Below are 24,068 nucleotides of genomic sequence, written 5' to 3' on the forward strand. Positions count from 1 at the left end.
GGGATTTTATGCCTTGTTCACTCTGTATCACAGTGCCTGGGCGCTCAGTAAATACTGTGCTTGGTGGAACTGATGAAGGGAAAGGAGCGTACCTGTTTGGGGAGGAACTGGTCATTCCTTGCTGGCCGCACCCCTGCAGCTACTTCTTTCCCAGTGAGCCCACTGGCCAAGCAGGTGGCCCCGCCATAGATTTCCTTGTAGGGATAGAGCCAGTATTTGGGGGTGGGAACCTCTGAGAACCAGCTGCTCCTTCCCCTTAGGTTGGTTCTAGGAACTGAGGCCACGTTTGGGGCAGTTCTCAGCTCGGGGCCTCTTCATCCTCTGCAGCTGGGTCACCAGACGGTTCCTTGGATGGTTGTTTCCTTGGGAAACCCAGACCTGGATCCTTCTATTATGGGTGTTGTTGAGGGGGATGGGGTGCTGTGGGTAGTGTCTCAGGTCTTACCAACTCTACTTTACAAACCATTCACAGGACTTACACATTTCCCTCTGCATATAGATGAAACATGTGCTTGGTAAAAAATTCAGCAAGGAAAGTCTAAGTTCTCCCATAACTCCCCATTGCAGAGAGAGAACCACCCTTTATAGTCTGGTGGATACTGCTCTAGAGTTGTGTCTACTAGTAATATGAGCATCAGCAAATGTTGACAGACTCTTTCATGTATCACCAGATTTCATCCTCACACAAAATGTGAGATTCCCCATTCCACAGGTGAGGAAACTGAGGCAGAGTTGGTCCACATTCAGTGTATTAGTGTAAGGCATGGGCTAAGTTGCTTAGCATACAGACCCATAAACATGTTCTAACTCAACATGGTTTCTTTCTGTCTCATCTGACTGTCCTGCTTTGGTAGGGGGGGTTCAGGGTAGGCTGGTGCCATGCCTCCCTAAGGCATCCAGAAGCCTGGTTTCTTCTGTCTTGCTGTTCTGCCTTCCTCTGGGGTGTGGCTGTGGACCAGGAGGCCAGGTTGGCCTCACTGGCAGATGTCGGCTCTAGAGCCTCCGGTTGGCCAGAGGAGGAGGGGGCAGGCTGGGGTGCCATGGTCACTGCTGCTCGCTTCCCATTGGCCAGGCTTGGTCACATGGCCACACCTAGCCACCAGGGAAGCCAAGCCATGTCATTTACTGGATGGCTGTGCATCCTGTTAGAACTCAAATGGGGGTTGTTTTAGCCCCTCTGGGCTGCTCTAACAAAATACCATGGACTGGGCAACTTACAAACAATAGAAATCTATTGCTTACAATTTTGGAGGCTGAGAAGTCCAAAATCAAGGTGCTGGCATGGTCACATTCTGGTGAAGTCCCTCCCCTGGTTCCTTAGTCGGTGTCTTCTTGCTATGTCCTCACATGGCGGACATAGCAAAGGAGTTCTGTGTGGTCAGCTTTATCCGGGCACCAATCCCATTCATGAGGGCTCCTCCCTCATGACCTAATCCCCTCCCCAAAGGCCCCACCTGATACCATCACCTTTGAGGGTTAGGATGTCAACATAGGAATTTTGGGGAGACACATTTAGGCCATCACAGGGGTTTTCATTCTCAAAAGGAAAGGGGAGAGTGGATTCTGGGAACAGTTGGCAGTTTTAGCTGTGAAGAGCTGATAACTGATGGAACCAGGATGGGAGCCCGGGCAGGCTGGCTTCTCCCAAGTCCTCTGCTCCGATCTGCCATCAGAGGTGAGTGCCGCTGGGCTCCTGCCTGACCTCCGCTCCCACCCAGGTGGACATCATGCAGATGTGCGTGGTGGAGCTGAAGGACAGACCGGGCAAGCCTCTCTTCCACCTGGAGCACTATATCGAGGGCAAGTACATCAAGTACAACTCCAACTCGGGCTTTGTTCGTGATGACAACATGCGCCTGACACCACAGGTGAGGCCCCTGGAGGGGAGGGTCCCTGTGGGTGTGAGGTCTCACCCATAGAGGGTCCTCAAGCCTCATGGAGCCCCCCTGAAGTAGATTCTGAAACGGGACCACCCAGCCAGCTTCTGTGAGCAGACCTAACGTTCCTGTAGGATTAAACAGGGTTCCTCCCTTTATCCTTTCCTCTCTACAACCTCTCCTTGCAGGGAAAGGCCCCACCGTGGGCAGAGCTGGGGTGTTGCAGCCCCTCAGTGGTGGCTGACCTGTGTCCATGCAGACTACAGCCTGGTCTTTTGCGGTCAGTCACCTTACTCTTCCTGTCTCCCCCCTGCCCCTCCCCCAGGCCTTCAGCCACTTCACATTTGAGCGTTCTGGGCATCAGCTGATTGTGGTAGACATCCAGGGTGTGGGCGACCTCTACACTGACCCGCAGATCCACACCGAGAAGGGCACTGACTTTGGAGATGGCAACCTAGGTAGGTGGGGAAAGCCAGCTCGTTTCCATGGAGACCACACTGCCTCTGCCCCCCAAATCTCCCAGCTCTTCGTACACCCAGGGAAACTGGCTGAGGTGGTAGGTTGGCTTTTCCAAGATGGAAAAGATGGGGATGGGGATGGAAGCTTGGGACGCCTGATGCCCGCCACTTCAGCATGTTCCACTCCTGCCCTTGCCACATTTATGGTGTCCAGCACTGCCCTGCCCCTGTCACAAAGCAAGTCAATGCTCCAGACTCCCCTGCTCTGTCTGCAGGTGTCCGGGGGATGGCGCTCTTCTTCTACTCTCATGCCTGCAACCGGATTTGCAAGAGCATGGGCCTCACTCCCTTTGACCTCTCGCCAAGAGAGAGGGACGCCGTGAATCAGAACACCAAGCTGCTGGTGGGTGCCCAGTGGGAACCTGCTTGGAGGGAGCAGGGGCCCTTCCACTGCCAGGCCAGTAAGCCATGCTTCTCCGTGATGGCAGCCTAGGCACAGTCATGCTTACTTGAAGAGTTTCCGGGCCCAAAGGATCTCAGCCCCATCTGTGCCCCTCATCCCTCCCAGATCAATGCACAAAGCCCTTCCAAGTGTTCCCACTGACACAGTAACTGGGGTCTACTTGATTGGACCTATTCTGATCAGAGTGATGAGACCAAATGTGTAGAGAGAGTGAGAGAGGTGTGTGGTATGTGTATTTGTGTAGCGTGTTGACAAATGGCTGGACTAGACTTGGACCTGGCTCTTCAGGCACCTTGCTGTGTCCAGGATGTGCCCACCCCCTCTGCCATTACCTTGATCAGATACAAGAGACGGTCGGCAAAGACCAACTTGGGATTCTGGATGTATGCTGTTAGGTATTCCCCAGTTCAGGGCTGTAGAGTATGGTCAGCACTTTGGGAATGCTGGCTGGCTTTGAGCTCCTGTGCCAGATGCCCCCTTATAGAGGCCTTCGGGTTAACCCCCCACTGATTATTTTTAGATTTCCTGCTAGTCCCTAAACAGGTATGTATGGGAGCTATGGATTGAAAGGGCCTCAGGGTTCAGGTGAACAACATGCTACTGAAAGAGTCCTTCACTCCCCAGAAGGCTCCTGTGTAACACGGGTGTCCCTGTTAATTCTCCAGCAATCGGCAAAGACCATCTTGAGGGGGACAGAGGAAAAGTGTGGGAGCCCCCGAGTAAGGACCCTCTCTGGGAGTCGCCCCCCCCTGCTCCTTCGCCTTTCAGAGAACTCTGGAGATGAGAACATGAGTGATGTGACCTTTGACTCTCTCCCTTCCTCCCCATCTTCGGCCACACCACACAGCCAGAAACTGGACCACCTCCGTGAGTGATGTTTCCATCCCTGGTCATCATGCTTGAAGGGGACAGGCACCAGAAAGAACACTGCTAAACTGGCTTTCACTTTATGTTAGGAAATCAGATATGCTAACCAAAAAGGGTCATGGCCCAGATGGTTTTACGAGTGAGTTCACTGGATAAATTTTTAAGACACAAGTCATCCGAATGCTATTAAAACAACCCCTAAAAAATAAATAAAAAACAAATAAAACAACCCCTATTTTAGAAAACAAGGTAACATTTTTCATTGTGTTTTCTGAAACTAGAAAAACCTTTATACCCAAATTTAACAAAACAGCAAAAAAAGAAAACCTACATTTCAACCTCACTTATAAATAAATACACAATACAGAAATTCTAAATTATGAGCAAAAACCAGTAGTATCCTAAAAAAATACTGTCATAATCAAATAGGGTTTTTGCAGGCATCTGAGAGTTGTTCAACATTAGGAAATCAATGAGCATCATATGAATAGGTCAGAGGATGAAAACGGAATCCTTATTCCCAAAGTTGAAGTGACGGAGTTGGCTGATGATGCGGACATGGGGTCTGCAGGAAAGAGCGTAGGCAAAGCTGACTCTCCAGGGTTTTGATCTGAAGAACTTCAAGGGCCATTTACGCAGTTGGGGGAGTCCACAGAGGAGCAGAAAAGGAAGATTTTGGTGTCTAATGTCAAAGAAGCCTGTTAGACGTTTCCACTTAGAAGACCTTGGGTATAGTTTGAAACAGGATTTGACAGACTTTTCTTAGAAGGCCAGAGGGTAAATCTTTTAGACTTTGTGAGACATACAGTTTCTGCATTAGCAGCATGAACATGGCCATAGACAGCACTCAAATGAATAGGCATGACCCTGTTCCAATAAAGACACTGCATTTCATATTTCATGTAATTTTCCAATATCTCAAGATACTACTCTTAAATTTTTCAACCACTTTAAAATGGAAAACCATTATTAAAAACCACATTAAAAAAGGAAACAAGCCGGATTTTGCTGTGGAAGCTCAGGGCAGGAGATAGAAACTGGGAACCACCAGGAAGGAGGTGGTTGGTTTTTAAGCCATCTGAGGCTTCCCCAACCTGTAGGTGCTCATTGGGTCCTAAATATACACATGGTTGTTGTTCCTTCACACCTGCACCTCCTTGAAGGCCAACCATGGCCCAGGTACGTGTGCTTCTAAGCACATTGCACAAGTATATTTACATTGCAACTTTGAGGAGGCACAGAGGTCAAGCTACCTGCTCAGGACCCCACAGCTAGCAAGTGGCAGACTGAATAATTTTTTTTTTAAGATTTATTTATTTATTTGAGAGAGAGAGAGAGCAGGGGGAAAGGCAGAGGGAGAGAGAATCCCAAGCAGACTCTGCTAAGTGAGGAGCCTGACATGGAGCTTGATCTCACGATGTTGAGATTATGACCTGAGCTGAAACCAAGAGTTGGACACTTAACCGACTGAGCCCTCCAGGTACCCCAATTCTGAATAAGTTCGTGAGGAAGCACTGTAGCCCCCCACCCCCAGGGGCTGACAACATTCTTTCCCCATTTTTGCACCTTCTTAAAAAAATTTAAAATGAAAAAAGGCCTGGTGGCTGGTGCATTCAGCTCTAGGCTGTAGCTGGTCTTTTAAACAGTTCTCCTGATGGAGCCGGTGCATTATCTCTGTTTTCTCTTGCCCAGAATGGCCTGTGTTCAGCGACCTTGACAACATGGCACCCCGAGAACACGACCATCTGGACAACCACCGGGTAAGCTGGAGAGGGACCAAGAGAACAGGGCTGGGAGCAATGGACTCACCCAGTCAGGACCAAGGCTGAATCCTCAGATCCAGAGGCGGGCAGCCTAGGTCTACTCTGGGCACTGCCAGGGGGCCAGAGGAATGCAGATAACTCTCAGCCTCCTGCCCCAGGCAGTGGTGTTCTCTGGGAAGAGCTGGCTCCGTCGCAGTTCCCAGAGATGGTTAGAGAAAAGGGAATCCAAATTAGCAAAAGTGCAACCTTCTGGTAAATGCTGAGTGAGCTCAGCCCTGGACTGGTCTGGCCACATGCCTGTGGATAGCTGCCCTGGGGGAGAGAGCTATCCTGGGTTTCAGACAAGTAACTTACAGTCCGATGGGATGCTCTCAGGCTGGATAAACAGGACTGGTTTCCAGCAGCCTCTGACTGATCCGTGGTAGGAAGCTGAAGGCATCACATTTGCATTCATGCAAACTTATATTACAGTGTCAAAATAAAAAACTCCTAGGAATTTTTGGGGCACCTGGGTGGCTCAGTTGTTAAGCGTCTGCCTTCGGCTCAGGTCATGATCCCAGGGCCCTGGGATCAAGCCCCGCATCGGGCTCCCTGCTCCGCGGGAAGCCTGCTTCTCCCTCTCCCACTCCCCCTGCTTGTGTTCCTGCTCTCACTATCTCTCTCTCTCTCTCTCTCTCTGTCAAATAAATAAATAAAATCTTAAAAAAAAAACAACTCCTAGGAGTTTTAAAAACAGACTTTGCAGAGAGGTCACCCTTGCACAGACCTCAGGTGCACTTGAAGCTGCACCCTGGGATTGCTCCAAAGGTTCAAGTTCACTCGTGACTGCTTTTCAGAGTTTTCGAGTGGAAGAAAGAAATAAGAGGAGCTGATGTTATGGAATTGTCACTATGGGCAGATGCTATTTTAAGAGCTTGATAGATACTCTCCTTTAAGCCCCAACAACCTATGAGGTAGATATCATTTTTTATTCCTTTTATAGTAGATTTCAATCTAGACTTAGAATAAATTTTAGAATTTCACAATAGCTCACACATTCTCATCGTTGAAAAGGAAAAGGTCCAGAAGATTCGTAAGGTGAAAAGCCTGTCTCCCATCAGTCCCTCAGCCACCTGCTCCTTAACCCCGATCTCAGCAGCTGCCTGGGCAATGCTCTCGTGATCCCTGATTTAGAGATGGGGACACTGAGGCACAGAAAGGTTCAGCCACTTGATGGAGTCATGGTTCAAATCCAGGCCATCTGGCCTCAAACCCACTCTGTACTGCTGTACTTTGCTTCTTTTCTCCACCTTGGAGTGGGTATTCTCCCCATTTCTCAGATGAGGAAACAGGTTTGGAAAGGTTGGCTGCCTTGCCTGGGGTCCCAGAGCTGGGAAGTACAGAGTTGGGGTATGAGTGAGCTCTCTATTGCTCAGCTTGGGACTCAGTCCAAAGGGTGGGAGGAGGGGCCCAAGGTCGTGTAGTGGGTGGGGTGTAAGGAGCCACGAGCTTCTGGGTATGGCCTGCCCTCCATTTTAAAAAAAACAACCTTTCACTCAGCACACCAAACACTTCAATCGACTATCTGTAAATTATATCTCAATTTTTAAAATTGAAGTATTTTTTTTAAAGATTTTATTTATTTGAAAGAGAGAGAGACAGAGAACAACCAGGGGGAGAGGCAGAGGGAGAGGGAGAAGCAGACCCCCAGCTGAGCAGGGAGCCCAACATGGGGCTTGATCCCAGGACACTGGGATCATGACCTGAACTGAAGGCAGACGCTTAACCATCTGAGCCACCCAGGCGCCCCTAAAAATTGAAAAAATTTCTAAAAGATTTTATTTATTTATTTGACAGAGACAGCCAGAGAGGGAACACAAGCAGGGGGAGTGGGAGAGGGAGAAGCAGGCTTCCTGCTGAGCAGGGAGCCCGATGCAGGGCTCGATCCCAGGACCCTGAGACCATGACCTGAGCCAAAGGCAGACGCTTAATGACTGAGCCACCCAGGCACCTCTTGAAATATTTTTTTTCTTTTATTTATTTGACAGAAAGATACACAGCCAGAGAGGGAACACAAGCAGGGGGAGTGGGAGAGCGAGAAGCAGGCTTCCCGCAGAGCAGAAAGCCCAATTCGGGGCTCGATCCCAGGACCCTGGGATCATGACCTGAGCAGAAGGCAAATGCTTAACGACTGAGCCACCCAGGCGCCCCTTGAAATATTTTTTAAAAAAGAAATCAGAATAGCCTTTCAGTTCACACAGAACAAAAGCCTTGGGGGAGATAGAAGAGAAGTCTATAGTGCTTCTAGAAACAAGGGCAGGGCCTTTTTAGGATATGTAGCTCCTCGGGGTGGCAGGATCCCTGGTCAGACCAGAGGCTAAGGATTCCTCTGTGTATGTTTTCATGGCTCCTGCCTGTCTAGGAGAGGGATCCATTAATGCTAGGTGACACCAAACTTCTTTTAAATATGTATTTCTTTAAGTAAAAGAAAATGGCTTACTATAGAGAAATAACAAGTACGAATTCACAAAAGTGGTTTTACCTGGAGCAGGAAAGGGATGCAGTTGGGAGGAGCACACAAGAGATCTATATTTTAATAGTAATGTTTTAATTTCTTTTAAAAATAAAAGACCTAGGGGAGCCTGGGTGGCTCAGTCAGTTGAGTGTCGGGCTCTTCATATCAGCTCGGGTCGTGATCTCAGGGTCATGGGATCAAGCCCCGGGTCGAGCTCTGTGCTCAGCACGGAGTCTGCTTGGGACTTTCTTCCTCTCCCTCTGCCCCTTCCACTTGTTTTCTCTCTCTCTCTCTCTCTCAAATAAATAAATAATCAGTCAATCAATCTTTAAAAATAAAAGATCTGAAGTAACTAAGGCCTAATGTCAGGAGCTGACAAAGCCAGGTGATAGGTGCACGGGAGTTCATTTTAGTATTTTCTGTTCTTAGTGGCGTGTTTGAAATATTTCTTAGTAGAACGAAGACAGAAACATAAAAGTATGAGCTGAATAGTGATGCAGGTGACATGCAGATACGGCCGGAATTGGACGCTGTAGGCAAATGACTGAAGTTTTAGAGATTCTGAACTATCTAGAAGAATAAAAAATAGTGGTTTTGGCGGAGGACTTCATTGTTATGAATATTGCTCTCAGTGCTACAGTGTGTCCGTGGGTACATAGCTCATAAACCAGCCTTTGTTTTTCTGCTTGTGAAATGGGTGAGCTACTCTTAATAATAGCACTTCCTGTGATCCACGGTGGGTAACACTTCACTTCATCCTCATCTTTGGATATAGGTGCTATATGAATCCCGTGGCTGAGGAAACTGCTACCCAGGGCCCACAAAGCTCAGACTTGAGCCCAGACAGTCTGGCTCCAGAGCCCAAGCTCTCTGCCACTACTTTGTACTACTCCCTTGTCACCCAACCAGCAAGGGCAGGGGGAAGAGAATGTTAGTTGAGGTGACAGGACAAAGGAGAGAGAGCAAATGGCTGGGAGGTCCAGAAGTCGCCACCACTCAGAGGACCACTGAGACCCCTAGGACCATCTTCTCTCCACAGGACTCTGAAAACAGTGGAGACAGTGGATACCCCAGTGAGAAGCGGGGTGAGCTGGATGACCTAGAGCCCCGCGAACATGTAAGGAACCCCCAAGGAAATGAGACCACAGTGTTCTATTGCCTCATTGTCCAGGAGGATGGAAAGGTGGGGGGGAAATGTGAGTGGGTCTTGAGAACATAATAGGTAAATGGATACATGAGATGATTTCAGATAAAAATAAATGCAGGGCAGAAGATAAAACAGGATAATGTGGACTGAAAGTTTAGTAAGGGGTCAAGTATGGGGGATTAGACAGGGTTGAAAATGTTGGACGACTCTTATGGGGAAGCTGGAACCTCTGGTTATTGGGTAATAGGTCAGAATGGTGCTGGAGTAGGTGGGAGGGTCCAGCTCCACACGTGGTATTCCGGCGTCCCTGGGGAGGACAGGTTTCCAAGGGAACCCAGCAGCATCCTGGTGAGGGTGGCTTCAGCAGTGTCTTCCATGTAGAGGTTTTGCCATGTGCCAGAGTTGAGTCTGAGCCTTCGCACCAGTCTTGCGGGCAACCCTTTGGTCTCAGCTTTGTTACTGCAAGTAAGACTGTCATGGGAGCTTTGGTAAGAGGAAGGAGGTTTTCTTGGAGCTCGTCTGCCATGATCCTGTGCCTTTGACTCATTTCCGTCTGTGCACACAGAGAGAGTGAGGGCAAGGCTGTGGGCACACCAGCACATAAGTCCTGCTTGTTACCCAGCATCCTCTCTGCTTGGCACATGAGAGTTCCAGCTGCCCTTCCTAAGGGACAGTCCTGTCCCTCAGGAGGAGGGTCCCTGGTGGGGGGGGCGGGGAGGGGGGCTGGGCCTGTCCCCTAAGAGGTTTCCCCTGGAGGGGAGGTGGGGACCGGTTCTTGGGAGGGAGAGCCGCTCTGTGGCTCATCCTGTCCTCCTCCCTCAGGGCCACTCAAACGGTAACCGGAGGTACGAGTCAGACGAAGACAGCCTGGGCAGCTCCGGACGGGTAATGTGCCCCGAGGCATCCTTGTCATGGCTGTGTGCTTGCCTTCTCCAGCCTCCGCAGCTCCTCTCTGCTGTCACTGCTGCCTGCCCAGGCGCCTCCCACACCAGCTAAAGGAAGATTTTGCAAAGGAGCCAATCCTCTTGGCAAATACTTTTCGATCCTCTGGCTTGGGCGGGGCCCTGGGGCATCTGTGGAGAGGAACAGAGAAGAGCAGGAGAGCCCATCCTGGAGGGGCAGGTTATAAGGACCACAGCTCACATGTCAAAGTAATGCCCACATAACCTCATAGCATTAGTTAACTTGTTGCAGCCACCTAGTGAGACAGGCTAACATTATTCATCCCCATTTTGTGTATGAGAAAACTGAGATCTTAAGCAGCTTTCCCCAGGTTCGCCGGCAAGTGTTTCTATGCAGATCATCTACACCACGCACTATTTATTTACCGCATGGGACGAGGTCTCAGCGTGGTGTGGAGCAGGGTGCTTCAACCATGGTGCCGCTGACATTCTGGGCCGGGACCGTCTTTGTCATGGGGGATGCCGTGTACGCGGCAGGATGTTTAGCACACATGGACACGCAGCTACCTGGCTCTGTCCTGCAAGGACCTTTGGAAGAGAGTGTCTTTAGCTGGGAACATGTTGTGTTTTCAAAACCCATTCCCCAAAGCATCCTGTTGATGCACAGAGGCAAGCGGAGTGGATTTGCTGCAGGGTCTGAAGTCAGACTTTTCTGGTGCTTTGTATGGGTCACAGGCCAAGGGGGCAGCTTAGGGTCCAACCTCCCCAACCAAAGCCTGCTCGATAAATGAGAGAGAAACACTTTGAACTGCCACAGTACGTCTGCTGGCCTTTGTGCTATGATATTCCCTCAGCGCCCACAAAGTGGCAGGATTTGAGGGGTTAGAAATGGAGCCGTGTTTGTCCAAGAAGATTTGACACCTTAAGGGTTTGCTCCCTGCCGCTTGCCAGCCAGGCTTGTGCAATAGGAGCGGCCGACAGCTGGTGATGGCACCTGCGCCCCCGCCCCTCATTGCCTGGCCGGTAAACCGGGCCCCGTTCTCTCCTGCAGGTCTGCGTAGAGAAATGGAATCTCCTCAACCCCTCCCGCCTCCACCTGCCGAGACCTTCCGCCGTGGCCCTGGAAGTGCAAAGGCTTAATGCTCTGGACCTTGAGAAGAAAATTGGGAAGTCCATCCTGGGGAAGGTACCAGCGATGCCCGTCTCAGAGCCCTCTTGCCACTGACCCAGAGCCTGGCCCACACTTCTGCTCCGCTAATTGCTTCCTCCTGCAGGCTGGCTGGGAGGCCCGGGGGGTACAGCTGCCCAGACAGCCCGGCCAACACCCAGGTCTGTGTGGCAGGTGCATCTGGCCATGGTGCGCTACCACGAGGGCGGGCGCTTCTGCGAGAAGGACGAGGAGTGGGACCGCGAGTCAGCTGTCTTCCACCTGGAGCACGCAGCTGACCTGGGCGAGCTGGAGGCCATCGTGGGCCTGGGGCTCATGTGCTCACAGCTGCCCCACCACATCCTGGCCGACATCTTTCTGAAGGTGAGGGGTGGCGGGGACCCAGCCACGACGGGGGTTCAGTCATCATCCTCCCCGTCCTGCAGGTTTGTGCATGCCCCAGAAACTTCCTGAGCACCAGTTTGGGGCTAGGCACTTGCTGGTTAGCTGAAACTGGTGGCATTGGGCTCTGCCCCTGAGGAATGAGTACAAGGTGACAGTTTCCAGGCAATTACAACACGGTGTGATGGGAGAAGCAGAAGATACTGGGGGAAGCAGGTGGGGAAGGGCCCCGAGTGGGTGTCACAGGGTCAGTGGAGGCTTCCTGATAGCAGGTTCCAGCTGGGTCCCCGGTAGTGAGAACAAAGCCCGACACACAGTACATACTCCATGTACATTTACAGAACAGATGAATAAGACCTCTGAGTTAGACCTAAAAGCTGAGTGGGAGTCAGCCAGGCAGAGTGCGGGAGGTGAGCTGTGAGCAGAGGTGACAGGACGGTCAGACATGAACAACTTTGCTGCATCAGGTAATAGTTTTAAATACTGAGAAATGTGTCTTCGATTTCCTGTGCCAGTCACCGTGTCATGATTACAGAAAGTTTAATCTGCATTATCAATATTTTCCCAAACCCTTTGTTTTCACCAAAAAGAAAATCAAACTCTGATCTGTAGAGGGGCGCCGGGCTCAGTTGGTGGAGCAGGCGACTCTTGATCTTGGGTTGCCAGTTTGAGCCCCATGGTGGGTGTAGAGATTACTTAAAATCTTTAAGGGGCGCCTGGGTGGCTCAGTTGGTTATGCATCTGATTAAGTGGTTAAGCCTTGATTTCAGCTCAGGTCACAATCTCAGGCTTGTTGATGGAGCGCTTAAGATTCTCTCCCTCTCCCGCTGCCCCTCCCCTGCTCTCCCTTTCTAAAACAATAAATAAAATCTTTAAGAAAAAAAATTCTCGATAACTTCACAATAGGCTGGCACGAGACTGGAGAGCCAGCTCCAATATAAAGCTGCCTTTGGCCTGTTCCCCCAGCATCCGCCTCCAAGCCTGGCACAGAGAGGATGCTCAGAAAGATCTGAGGCCTGAGTAATCTCAGAGCCCAGAATGAGTGGTGAGCGGCCAGGACTGGGGGGAAGTCTCTTTGTGACCTCAGGCTGTTTACACATACCACACCCTGGCAACCTTGTAAAGGGATTGAGAAGCCATTTCAGTTTCCCCATCTGTAGGCATCCCGAAGGCCTTTCTCTGGAGGATGGACTCTGGCAGCTTCCCCTAGCAGGAGTGGGGTTGGACAGAGCTTTGCGGTTAGGAAAGGGCAGGCAGGAAGGAAGTGAGCTGTGTCCCAGCAGGCTTATAGCTTAGCAAGTAAAACAATGGGCATGCGCCCTAGAAGCCACTGTGCGCTCTAGAAAGCCCATCACCCACTTTCTCCAATGCCTCCTTCTTTTTGCTAAGACATTCATTTATTCGGCACATGGTTTTTTCTTTTTTTTTTAAGATTTTATTTATTTATTTGACAGAGACACAGTGAGAGAGGGAACACTAGCAGGGGGAGTGGGAGAGGGAGAAGCAGGCTTCCTGCCAAATGGGGAGCCCGATGTGGGGCTCGATCCCAGGACCCTGGGATCATGACCTGAGCAGACGCTTAAAAGACTGAGCCAGCCAGGCGCCCCTGGTACATGTTTTTGAGAGTCTCAGTCTCCTACACTTGGCACTGTCGTAGGTTCCTGCTCTCATGGAGCAAACTTTTCGGGTGGGGAAGGTTGTAGTACAGACCGTAATTAACAAATAAGAATCTTTCCAACAGAATTAAAAATAACTAGCCTTTATTGAGCACTTCCTGTGCCGGGCATTGTTCTAATATGCTGGGGAAAAAATATGACGGAGTGTGACAGAGGGGCTGGATAGAACTCTCGTGTTACGATACAGGTTCTGGCTACAGGGGAGGCTGAGAAATGTAGTCTTTAGCTGGTCAGCCATGTGCTGGCAAAAATATGGCAGAGGAGAATGGATATAGGGACAGCTGGTAGTCTTCTGGAAGCCCAAAGGTTGAGAAGGGCCTCGTGGGCTGATACGAGGGTTTGGGATTTGTCTCTAAGTGAGGTAAGAAGCCATAGAGCTGCTTTTGATAGAGTACTGTGACCTGACTTGGTCTTGAAAAGCGTCTCTATGGCTTCTTCGATGGAAAGGATCTTGGGGGAGCAGCATGGAGCAGGTAGGAATGGGCAGTGTTGGTGGGAATGTAAGATGGTACGGCCACGGTGGGAAACAGTTGGGCAGCACCTCCAACGTCTAGGCATAGAGTTACATATGACCCAGCAATTCTACTCCTGGTATCTGCCCAAGAGAATATAAACACACAGGTACCTGGGTGGCTCAGTTGGTTAAGCGTCTGCCTTCGGCTCAGGTCATGATCCCAGGGGCCTGGGATCGAGCCCCGTATCAGGGTCCCTGCTCGGCCGGAAGCCTGCTTCTCCCTCTCCCACTCCCCCTGCTTGTGTTCCCTCTCATGCTGTCTCTCTCTCTCTCTCTCTCTCTGTCAATTAAATAAATAAAATCTTAAAAAAAAAAAGGAAAAGAGAAAATAAACACAACTGCATGAAAACTTGTAACAGATGTTCATAGCAGCATTATTCACAATAGCCAAAAAGTGGAAACAATCCAGACATCCACCAACTGATGAATCAAATGTGGTATATCCATACAATGGACTGTTATTTGGCCATAAAATTAACAAAGCACTGATACATTAAAACCTTTATGCTAAGTTAAAGAAGCTAGTTACAGTAGACCAGGTAATATATGATTGCATTTATACAAAGTGTCCAGAATAGAGAAATTTCTAGAGACAGAAAGTAGGCTAGTGGTTACTTAGGGCTGGGTGGGATGGGGCATTTGGGAGGTGACGGTGGAGGGGTATGGTGTTTTGGTTTCTTCTTGGGCTGATGAAAATATTCTGAAATTGGTAATGGTGATAGTTGCACATTCTGTGAATATACTAAAACTCACTGAATTGTGGGTTTAAATGGATGAATTGTACAGTATGTAAATTATATCTCCATAAAGCTGTTAAAAACTTTTTAAATTAAAAAATAAAAATAAGAACTTTTTAAATAATGGAAGTGGGGAGCCCTACTGGAGACAGGAGATGATGTGGCTTTCTGGAGGAATCAGAGCAGATGGGGTATAGTGAGCAAGAGTGGGCTAAGCTGGGGATGCCCGGGTGGCTCAGTCGGTTAAGCGTCTGCCCTCGGCTCAGGTCATGATCTCGGGGTCCTGGGATCGAGTTCCACATTGGGCTTCCTGCCCAGTGGGGAACCTGCTTCTCCCCCTTTCTCTCTGTGTGTTCTCTCTCTCAAGTAAATAAAATCTTAGAAAAAAAAAAAAAAAGAGTGGGCTAAGCTTCCATTCCTCCCTGCCTCATCTCTGTCTCTCTCCCCCTCTTTGGTTTGTATTGACAGGAGACAGAAGAGAATAAAACCAAAGGATTCAAATACTTACTGAAGGCAGCTGAAGCTGGCGACAGACAGTCCATGATCCTGGTGGCTCGGGCTTTTGACACGGGCCAGAACCTCAGCCCAGACAGGTACTGTGGTTGTCGCTCAGGTAGAGCTGTGGGATCTTGGGCTGCAGGTGGGGTTTCCCCTCAGTATCAACACAGACCCGGGTTCCGGGCTCGGCTCCCCCAGTCCCAGTCTCCTACTGTGGACAAGATAATTCACCTCCCTGATCTCAGTCTCTTCACAGTGCGAAATGGGAATAATTAAAGAACTTGTATACCAGGGTGGTTGTGTGAGGGTTAATTGAGATGGATGCCTGTAATTCTCACTGTGCTTGGCAGATTCAGTGTGAGATAAATGACGGACCTCTTAGCCATTATGTGCAAAGATTTGCTTTTGATCCAGAGTGGTTGTCCCTAGAGGGTAGGATTAAGGGTAATTTTAGTTTCCTCTTTCTACTTTTATTTTTATTTATTATTTTTTAAAGAAACTTTTACTTATTTTATTTTATTTATTTATTTATTTATTTATTTATTTATTTATTTTGGGGGGAGGGGCAGAAGGAGAGGGAGAGAGAGAATCTCAGACTCCCTGCTGAGTGTGGAGCCCAACGCAGGGCTTGATCCCATGACCCTAAGATTGTGGCCTGAGCCGAAATCAAGAGTCGGTTGCTTAACTGACTGAGCCACGCAGGCACCCCTCTACTTTTATTTTTATTATTTTTCACTTCTGAGAGGGAGAGGAGGGAGTGAAGTGAGCTCCAGCGGTGATTCAGGCCTGGTGTGAGTTCCAGCATGGTTCTGAGTCTCCTGGAGGCTATGACTCCTCAGGTGCAGGCACTTTTCTAGCTGTCCCCTTAGGCTGAGGGGCCAGGACTGGTTTCTGCAGGGGGAGGAAGAGAGGGTGGCCCAGCTTCACCTCATCTCCTTGGCTTAGCCAGTGGGAAGTCCCAGAGGTCCCAACAGCGGAGATCATTTGCGGGAATTGAACTGGTCATGGGACCCATTGCTCAGGCCTGTGGCTCCCACTGGGTCCCAGCTACCCCTCCTGTCCTCAGGAACCCATGGCTTTATGGACAGGAGCAGGGTGGGCATGTTCATTGTCCACACCTACAGGGTTGGAGCAGCCTGGAACTTCCCGCCTCTTTGGGTCAAGGTCTCATCTCCCCCACCCCACCCCCGGGTTTAGGGAATGTAAGGACTGTCACTGTGTCATATCCAGCTCTCAGTGTCTAAAATGTCTCGCTATGTGACATCCTTCCTGTACTACATATCACGCAGCCCAAAAACTGACCAGATATCTACTATATGACAATAATGCCCCCTTCAATTTGGACTGTACCTTCACATATCTGTGATTTTATCTCACTGAGAGCAAGAGCCGGGTCTCCTGCATCTCTGTAATCCCAGCGCTTATTGTGGGGCCTGGCTTACTAGATGAATGAATGAACCAGCGCTTCTCTCTGCCACAGATAGGGCAGGTCTTTTTAGCCCCAGTATATATGGGTGACTCAACTTGTTCTGAGAAGTGAAGGGACTTGCCTGTGGTCAGATAGCTAGCAAGCGACGGGGCCAAATCCCGGGTCTTCTCCCCTCTCCTCCAGTGTACTATGCACCAGCCTGCTTCTCAGTGGACTCAGCTATACTGGCGTGGAGAGGAGGTGAACAAAAAAGGCATGAGACTATTATGTCAGGTCAAATGCCAACATGTATGGCTCCCATTGATTGCAGTGGGGGAGCCCGGCATGCTGGAGCTGGGCACTGAAGATTTGTCTCCAAGGTCCTTAGGAAGCCTTTGCTCTGTGTGTTTTCTCCTCATGCCTTTTGTTTACGTTTTATTCGAGATGATAGTGTTTTGTTTTGGTTTTGATTTGTTAAAAAATTTTTTTTAGATTTTATTTATTTATTTATTTGAGACAGAGCACAAGCAGGGGGAGAAGCAGACTCCCCGCTGAGCAGAGAGCCCGATGCGGGGCTCGATCCCAGGACCCTGAGATCATGACCCGAGCCCAGGGCAGACGCTTAACCAACTGAGCCACCCAGGCACCCTGTTAAGAATTTTTTAATATTAAGGCATATGCTTCTCTTTAAAAAAAAAAAAAAAAAAAAAAACTATTTTTCAGGGATGGCTGTGATCACTGTGGGGGAGGGGAGGTACATACTCCACTCGATGACCATTGTTACTGGGTTTGGGGCAACTGGTTTTTTAATATTCGTGTAGTTAAATCTATCACAATTTTCTTTTATAGCTTCCACTATAGTCATTTTCTTATTCTTCTTCCTCATTCCAAGCAGTTCCAGCCTCTTCCATTCAGGGCGCGTTAATTAAGGGCCAGCTCTGGGTAAGGCAGGGCCCTATGTAGGCCCAAATTTGCATTTATGTGGTTTCAGCCTTCTCAGAAGTTACCACTTAACACGGGAAGGAAAAGTCATTGGAAATTCCGAGGCAGGGTGGGCACCCTGACCACTGGGTGTAGAGTCGGGTGGGGGTGGGCAGGGAGAGATTAGGCCCTTTCTCCTCTTTCCCGTGTAATGCGTTTGGGGCACTTCTGCTTTGCCCTTCTAGACCGGGGAGGGTCAAAGCTGAAAAGAGTGAGATCACGTAGTATAGCGGCTTCCAGTCCACCGTTAAAACCCTAGTTTGTTGGGTATGTCACCGATAATTTTCAAATGATTTGCCCTTTCTATGAAATAAAATGGAATCAGTGTTATCTCCTGAACCCCATGCCAGCCAGCCACGTGTTTACGTTTATTCCTTCAGCAGACATTGAGGGAGGCTGAGCTATTTGCCAGGCCCTGGGAATGCAGCAGTGGACAAAGCAAAGTTCCAGCCTTCTTGGAGATTACGTCCTAGCCAGGGGAAACCATGATAAACAAGTGAATAAGTAAACAGGAGAATTATAGATTGAGGCGATTGTAGGAAATGGGGTGTTTGGGAGTGGTGCCTCTGAAGAGGTGACATATGAGCTGAGGTTGGGGGGATGAGGAGTCAGGTATGGAAAGACAAAGAGTGAATGCTCCAAGCGGAGGGAGCAGCAGGTGCAAAGGCCAAGGGGCAGACAGGGTCTGGCATGTTCAGGGTAGAGAAGGGGGCCCAGCCAGTCTGGCATGGAGGGAGGTTAATGGGAGCGAAGACAGGTGGAACCAGCTCAGGTAGGGCCTCAGAGGAGAGGCCAGCAAGTCATTGGAGCTGTGGCTCCTGGAACATTTCGCCCATAGACTTTCTTATCTGCATCTCTCTTTCCTGATGTGCTATAAATAGGTACTCACATGCTTAGTTAGCACACTCCAAGAAAAAGAGCCCGCTGCCCTGTTTGCTCTTATTTCATGTTGTTCAGATGTCAATGGAACCTGGTCTGCCCTTGGGGGCTTGGCCGTTCGTGTGCTATAGTAGGGAAAAAGAGTTGAGGGTAGAGGGGCAGAGCCCGAGAGAGAAGCCCGCTGTTCTGGGGAGAGCTCTATGTTGTGCTCGAAGGAGAGACAGAGCTGGCCAGCACAGGCAGAGCAGAAGATGGGGCTGAGTGACTGCTGTTAGCTTGGATGGTTCTAGAGGCCTTGGCAAAGGGTTCCCCCACCCACCTCTTCTCCTGCTTAGTCATAGGGCGGATTGGCTGGTGTCCCAGCTACTGCTAATGCTAGCCCATAGAGTGATTTTGTACAAACTAAAAAAAATGCCCCCTTCCTCAAGATACTCTACATCATCTGTTGGAAAATTGTGTACTATACCAATCTTGCTAGGGAAAGCTACTTGACTGCTATCTTAATATATAAATCTACAGTGTGAATGGCACCCCTTAGATATGGTAGCATTGGGTACTATGGGTCGTGAATCATAGGTGGTGGCCCCCCTGGGATCCCTGACTTGTCCGTCCTGCTCACGGGCCTCCGCCCTCCTGCCTGTTGCCAGGGAAACCTCTAACTTGTCTTTTGTATGTCCTGGAAGGTCCCAAGACTGGCCAGAGGCTCTGCACTGGTACAGCACAGCCTTGGAGACGACAGACTGTGACGAGGGCGGTGAGTATGATGGGATGCAAGATGAGCCTCGGTACACGCTGCTGGCCAGGGAGGCTGAGATGCTGTTCACCGGCGGCTGCGGGCTAGAGAAGGACCCGCAGAGATCAGGTAGGGCCTGACTGACCTGCCCCTGGGGGCGGGCAGGGCTGGGCCGGGAGGGACAGAATTCCTGTCTCAGAGGGAATTACAGCAAGACGCAAGTTGGAGTCTCTTCTTTCATTGGAGAGGAGAAAGATTCCTCCTGGCTCTGTGTGCCCACATGGTGCTGGCTTAGGAGGGAGCTTTATGGAGCTGATATGCAGATGAACATTTTTATCTTAATGGTTACATGTTAGGAGTTTGGTATTTCAGCAGTTTTAAAAATTGAACTGACGTTTTCACTCCATAAAAGTCACCATTTTTAAGTGTATGGTTCAGTGGCTTTTAGTGTATTCATCATGTTGTGCAGCCATCCCCACTATCTAATTTCAGAACATTTCCATCACCTGTTAGCGGTGACTCCCCCTCTCCCCTTCTTTCTAACCCTGGCAACCACCAACCTACTGCCTGTCTGTATGGATTTTCTTGTTCTAGATGTTTCATATAAATGGAATCATACAATATGTGGCCTTTTGTATCTGGCTTCTTTCACTTAGTGTCATGTTTTCAGGGTTCACCCATGTTGTAATGGGTATCAGTGCATCATTCCTTTTTATTACCAAATGATATTCCATCATATAGATATACCACATTTTGTTTATCCATTCATCAGTTGATCTGCACGTTTTATACACACACACACACACACACACACACACACACACACACACACATATTTTTTGTTACTCCTGATTTTGTAGGACAGGCCTAAATTTAAAAGTTTAAAAAAATTTTTTAAAGGTGGTATATAAAAAAAAAAACCTAAGCAAATAATAATACAATTCTATAATCCCTTATTTGAAATTTCTAAGTCCAAAAAAACTCTGAAAACCAAGTGTTTTTGTACACGTTGCACAGATTTTCTTGGAAGCAAAACCTCTCCAGAACTGACACGAGGCTGTTTATAATCTTTATTTCTTCCTCTTTCATACTTTCCCCTCAATGAGTCTTGTAAAAATCCTCAGTCTGATTCTCATTGGCTCAAATGGAATCCCCCGCCCACCACTAAGCTAATCACTGAGCTCATGGAGGTGGCTTACTCTGATTGGCTGTGCTTAAGTCTGGATGTCTGATTGGCTATCAGTGGAATTCCTAAGGCCTGGTGCGAATGGGAAGGGTGCTTTGATTGGCCAAGCTTGAATCAGGTGCCCACCCAGGTTCCTCGCAGGGTGAGGGGATAAGGAGTAGTTTGGGTCTTTAAAGGAATCTTAGTGTGCTGTTCCCAGGGAAGGGTCGGGGGACACGGGGCTGGCAAAACAACAGGTGGTTCACCTCTCTGTGCCCCACTTTGCTCTTCTTCAGGTGACTTGTACACACAGGCAGCCGAGGCAGCGATGGAAGCCATGAAGGGCCGGCTGGCCAACCAGTACTACCAGAAGGCGGAGGAGGCCTGGGCGCAGATGGAGGAGTAGCTTGCCAGGAAAATCGCTGCCGGCCAGTCCCAAGCAAAAGGGCTAAGACATGGGGGCGGGGGTGGGGGTGGGAAGAAGACTTACTGACTTATTTAGGGTTTTTTTTTTTGGCGGGGAAGGGCAAGTATTTTTAGTGTGTTGTACATCAACTTTTGTATTTCGCTTTTTGACTCTTGAAAATGTCTTTGCTATTGACGAAGACGCTACAGCTGTCCCTTAGGGCAGCATCTTGGGGAGTGGGGATTGAAAAAGCAGCCCAGTGAACCAACATATCATTTTGAGCTTTTTTTTTTTTTTTTTTTTTTTTTGGTCATGAGATCTAAGAACGTGCTTCTCTGCTATGGATAAAAAAATAGGGCTTTGGGCTTGGCTCACCAGCTTTTTCAGGCTGTACTGAAATGAAATCTCAGGCCCACAGAACTTGTTTCCTGAGTTGTGATGAGGAAGGTAGAGTTGCACATTAGCTTTCTATGGGATGTGTATTATCATGACTTAGTGCAAAGCCTTACTTTTCAGAGCATTTGGAAGCATGATGGCATCCTTCTGTAGATGTGAGATTGCAGGGTACCCAGGCCCCTTTCCGCTGTTGGCAAAGGCCTGCACACCGACCGTTTGCTAATCTTGTAGTTTAATTTCCTTCCCGAATGCAACTGATTTTCTGAAATACAGCCAAATTCCGTTTTTTTTAGCATGCTTTCTACAGTGGGCTTTATAAAACAGGTTTAATTTTTTTGTATACACACATTTACTACCTCTAACTTCTCCATCAGCTAGTGTGGAAGTGGGTGCGCCTCAAACCTTTTACATGTAAGAACAGCAATTTGGATTTGGAGCCTTTCCTCCAAGCCGACATATACTTCACATCTCAGTGGCAGCATCCACAGTGTAACTGAAGTATCTTTGTACAGTGTCCCTCTGTGTTTTCTTAGGATCTGACCTTCGTATGTAGGCTCTGTTCCCCACTCCCTGTCCTTGCCATTTGCTGCTTGAAGCTGGGCTGCTTTTCTTGTAAATTGCAGCAGTACCATTTCAGCAGCAGCCCCTTGAGATTTATCTAAGATGTTTGAGGATGAGAGGGCAAGGACTATAAGCACTCATTAATTCCAGTAGTTTCCCTAGGGCCAGGCTGTGGCTCTGTATTTAATGAGCTTTCCCTTTAAAAGGAATAAGATTTAATATCAGTATGATTTCACCTGGTGTGTCAAGGCAAAGAAAACACTGCTTTGATCAAGCCCAAGTGCTAAAGCAGCCTTTCTGTGTTTAAAAATCAAAACAAAACAAAACAAAAGCAGAATGTGACATACAAACCATTCTTATCTGTCCATTATAACAGCTCTTTCAACACATTACTGTTAAGTGCTGTGGAATTGTGAACCTGTGCCAGCATTTGAACCTTTGGTTCCAAAGTTCAGAGTGTGCACTAGGGGAAAAAATCAAGCGGGCTCAGAATTACCCTTAGAAAAAATCCTTTACCCAGTCAAGAAGTTGGCTTGCATTAGGTTTTTTGTTTGTGTGTTTTAAAGCAGTGCATATAGTTAAATTGCATATGGTTAATGTACTCGAGAAGCAGCTTGATTGTGACTTATCTCTTACCTCCAGTAAAGGGCCAGATAGCAAATATTGTAGGCTTTGTAGGTCCTGGGGTCTCTGTTGTAACTACTCAGCCCTGCTGTTGTAGTGAAGAAACACCCAGGAACCGTACTTAAATGAATGAGCTTGGCTGATGTTCCAATAAAACTTTATTTACAAAAACAGCCTGCCTAGGCAGTAGCTTACAGACTCTTAATTCTTGAGTAAGGGTTTCTACAGTATGTCCTGAAGGCAAAAGCTATCTCAGTTTTTCAGCTTTCAGTGCTCAAAAACACAGTGCCTTAGCAGAGTGAGCACTCGAAAAATGTGTGAGCAAATGGAGAGCCAACCCTAGTCACAGCACCTGATCTGTGGCTCTCAGTCTTCCAGCCACTTAATGATTTGTTGTCTGAATTGACTGGCAATGTCAGTCCTCCAGTTCCAACCCACCCACCTCCATGGCCTTAACTCAGCCAGCTTCTCTTCCAGGGGGCTGTGATGGCTTGGATAGAGAGCTAAGCAAATGCTTATTGAGGACCAGTGAAAGTCAAATAATCTGCAAGATGCTGAGATCTTTCTGAGCCAGTAGGAGAGCTTATGCTACCTTCAAAACCTAGTTTTGTGCCTGCTAAAGCTGGTTAGAGCATCTTTTTTTTCACAGATTCTGGGCATGCAAAAACAAAAGACAAAGAACCCCAGGACATTCCAGCCCAATTGGGAAGACATCAGAGACCATCTTCAAGGGCAAGTAGCAGGTGGAGGTCCAAGAGATCAGCAGAGTCTGGGATATAGTCCCGTACCTTCTGACATAGATGGAGAAACCAAGGTTTTGAAAGGCAGACTCTCACAGTGACCGTGCAGGTTAGCAGCTAGCTGCCGCTAGGATTTGAAAGCTGCTGTTATTTAGAGGATCCCAGGGATAAAATTTAAAATTAGACTAGAGTGTCATGTCCCTTTCAGGTTTGCTATTGTTTTGTTGTTTCCTTTTCTTTTTTTTTTTTTAAAGCAGACTTACATCCATAAAGGATGTAAGAATGAAAAAAAAAAAATCCCAACCCCAGGGCATCTGAATATCCCTGCACCTCCCCTCCCCTGAGGCATTGTGGGAATTCATCATTAAATGCAAACTGGGGGAACCAAGCCCGATAAAGTGCCCTCATTATCTTAGTGATTTCCTTTCATCCCAGCACATTTGTCTGCTGTACTGGACATGATTTACAAATCGACACGTTTCCAAAGGCATACGCAACTTGTGTGTGGGGGGGGGGGAAGGAGACAAAATATACATATTCTCTGCATGGATTTGTGCCCTTTAGTCCTGTTTCTAGTCTCAAGGTAACCATTTAATCTAGACGAGGTGGACCCTGGGTGGGGCCCAAAGGAGAGTCCTGTGTTACCAATTTATTTTTGCATATGTATTCAGTTCCATATCGTCTTTTCAAATAAAGTGGTTTCTTTCTTTCCGGTCTCAAATTCAAATGCCTCCTAGTAACAAGGGACGGAGGCTGCTTGGATGAAGCAGCTGGGTGGTGGGGGGCCCAGGCCCCATCTGAAAGGAGCAGCTGGGATTCAGCTCCAAGTGATTGTCACCCCGGGAAGTGCGTGGGCGCTATGTCACCCCATTTTCCAATCTTTCAAGAGCTGCTGAAATTTTTTGTTAATGCAAGTTCCCCTGATTTTTAATATTTCTAATAAATTCTAATTTTTTAAAAAAAAATTTGTCTAGATTTGGCCTTATGCTGTCCTTTTGCTTTAAAGTATGTGAACCTTTTTTTTTTTCCTGATTTTTCTCATCCATAAAACAAAGGATAATCTTTGTATGTTGGAGTTGTCATCTGCCACAAAGAAGATAATGCATGTTAAAGATGCTTTGTGATCCAGAGCTTAAGAAAATCTTGGTCGCTGGTATGATCGTTTGGTTTCAAACTAATGCTTTTTTAACTTAAAGAAATTTGAACATAAGCATAGTACATTGAAGTCAC

General features: G+C 48.2%; 1 protein-coding gene across 1 annotated transcript in view; it reads left to right on the forward strand.

Moving 5' to 3' along the window:
- Window positions 1–23,547, forward strand: part of EEF2K (eukaryotic elongation factor 2 kinase) — a 60,382-nt gene extending 36,835 nt beyond the window's left edge. The window contains exons 7-18 of the mRNA XM_028090384.2: window positions 1,719–1,868; window positions 2,203–2,335; window positions 2,611–2,738; window positions 3,464–3,665; window positions 5,358–5,425; window positions 8,962–9,039; window positions 9,892–9,954; window positions 11,023–11,157; window positions 11,314–11,502; window positions 14,916–15,040; window positions 18,897–19,075; window positions 20,408–23,547. Coding sequence (XP_027946185.1) covers window positions 1,719–1,868; window positions 2,203–2,335; window positions 2,611–2,738; window positions 3,464–3,665; window positions 5,358–5,425; window positions 8,962–9,039; window positions 9,892–9,954; window positions 11,023–11,157; window positions 11,314–11,502; window positions 14,916–15,040; window positions 18,897–19,075; window positions 20,408–20,517 — 1,560 coding nt within the window. The 3' untranslated portion in view covers window positions 20,518–23,547. The remainder of the gene's footprint in view (window positions 1–1,718; window positions 1,869–2,202; window positions 2,336–2,610; window positions 2,739–3,463; window positions 3,666–5,357; window positions 5,426–8,961; window positions 9,040–9,891; window positions 9,955–11,022; window positions 11,158–11,313; window positions 11,503–14,915; window positions 15,041–18,896; window positions 19,076–20,407) is intronic.
- Window positions 23,548–24,068: the final 521 nt, after the last annotated feature.

This window comes from Eumetopias jubatus, unplaced genomic scaffold (genome assembly GCF_037043125.1).
Source record: "Eumetopias jubatus isolate StellerSeaLion01/CBP00866 unplaced genomic scaffold, mEumJub1_p1.0 scaffold_12, whole genome shotgun sequence".
In the NCBI taxonomy this organism is placed as follows: domain Eukaryota; kingdom Metazoa; phylum Chordata; class Mammalia; order Carnivora; family Otariidae; genus Eumetopias; species Eumetopias jubatus.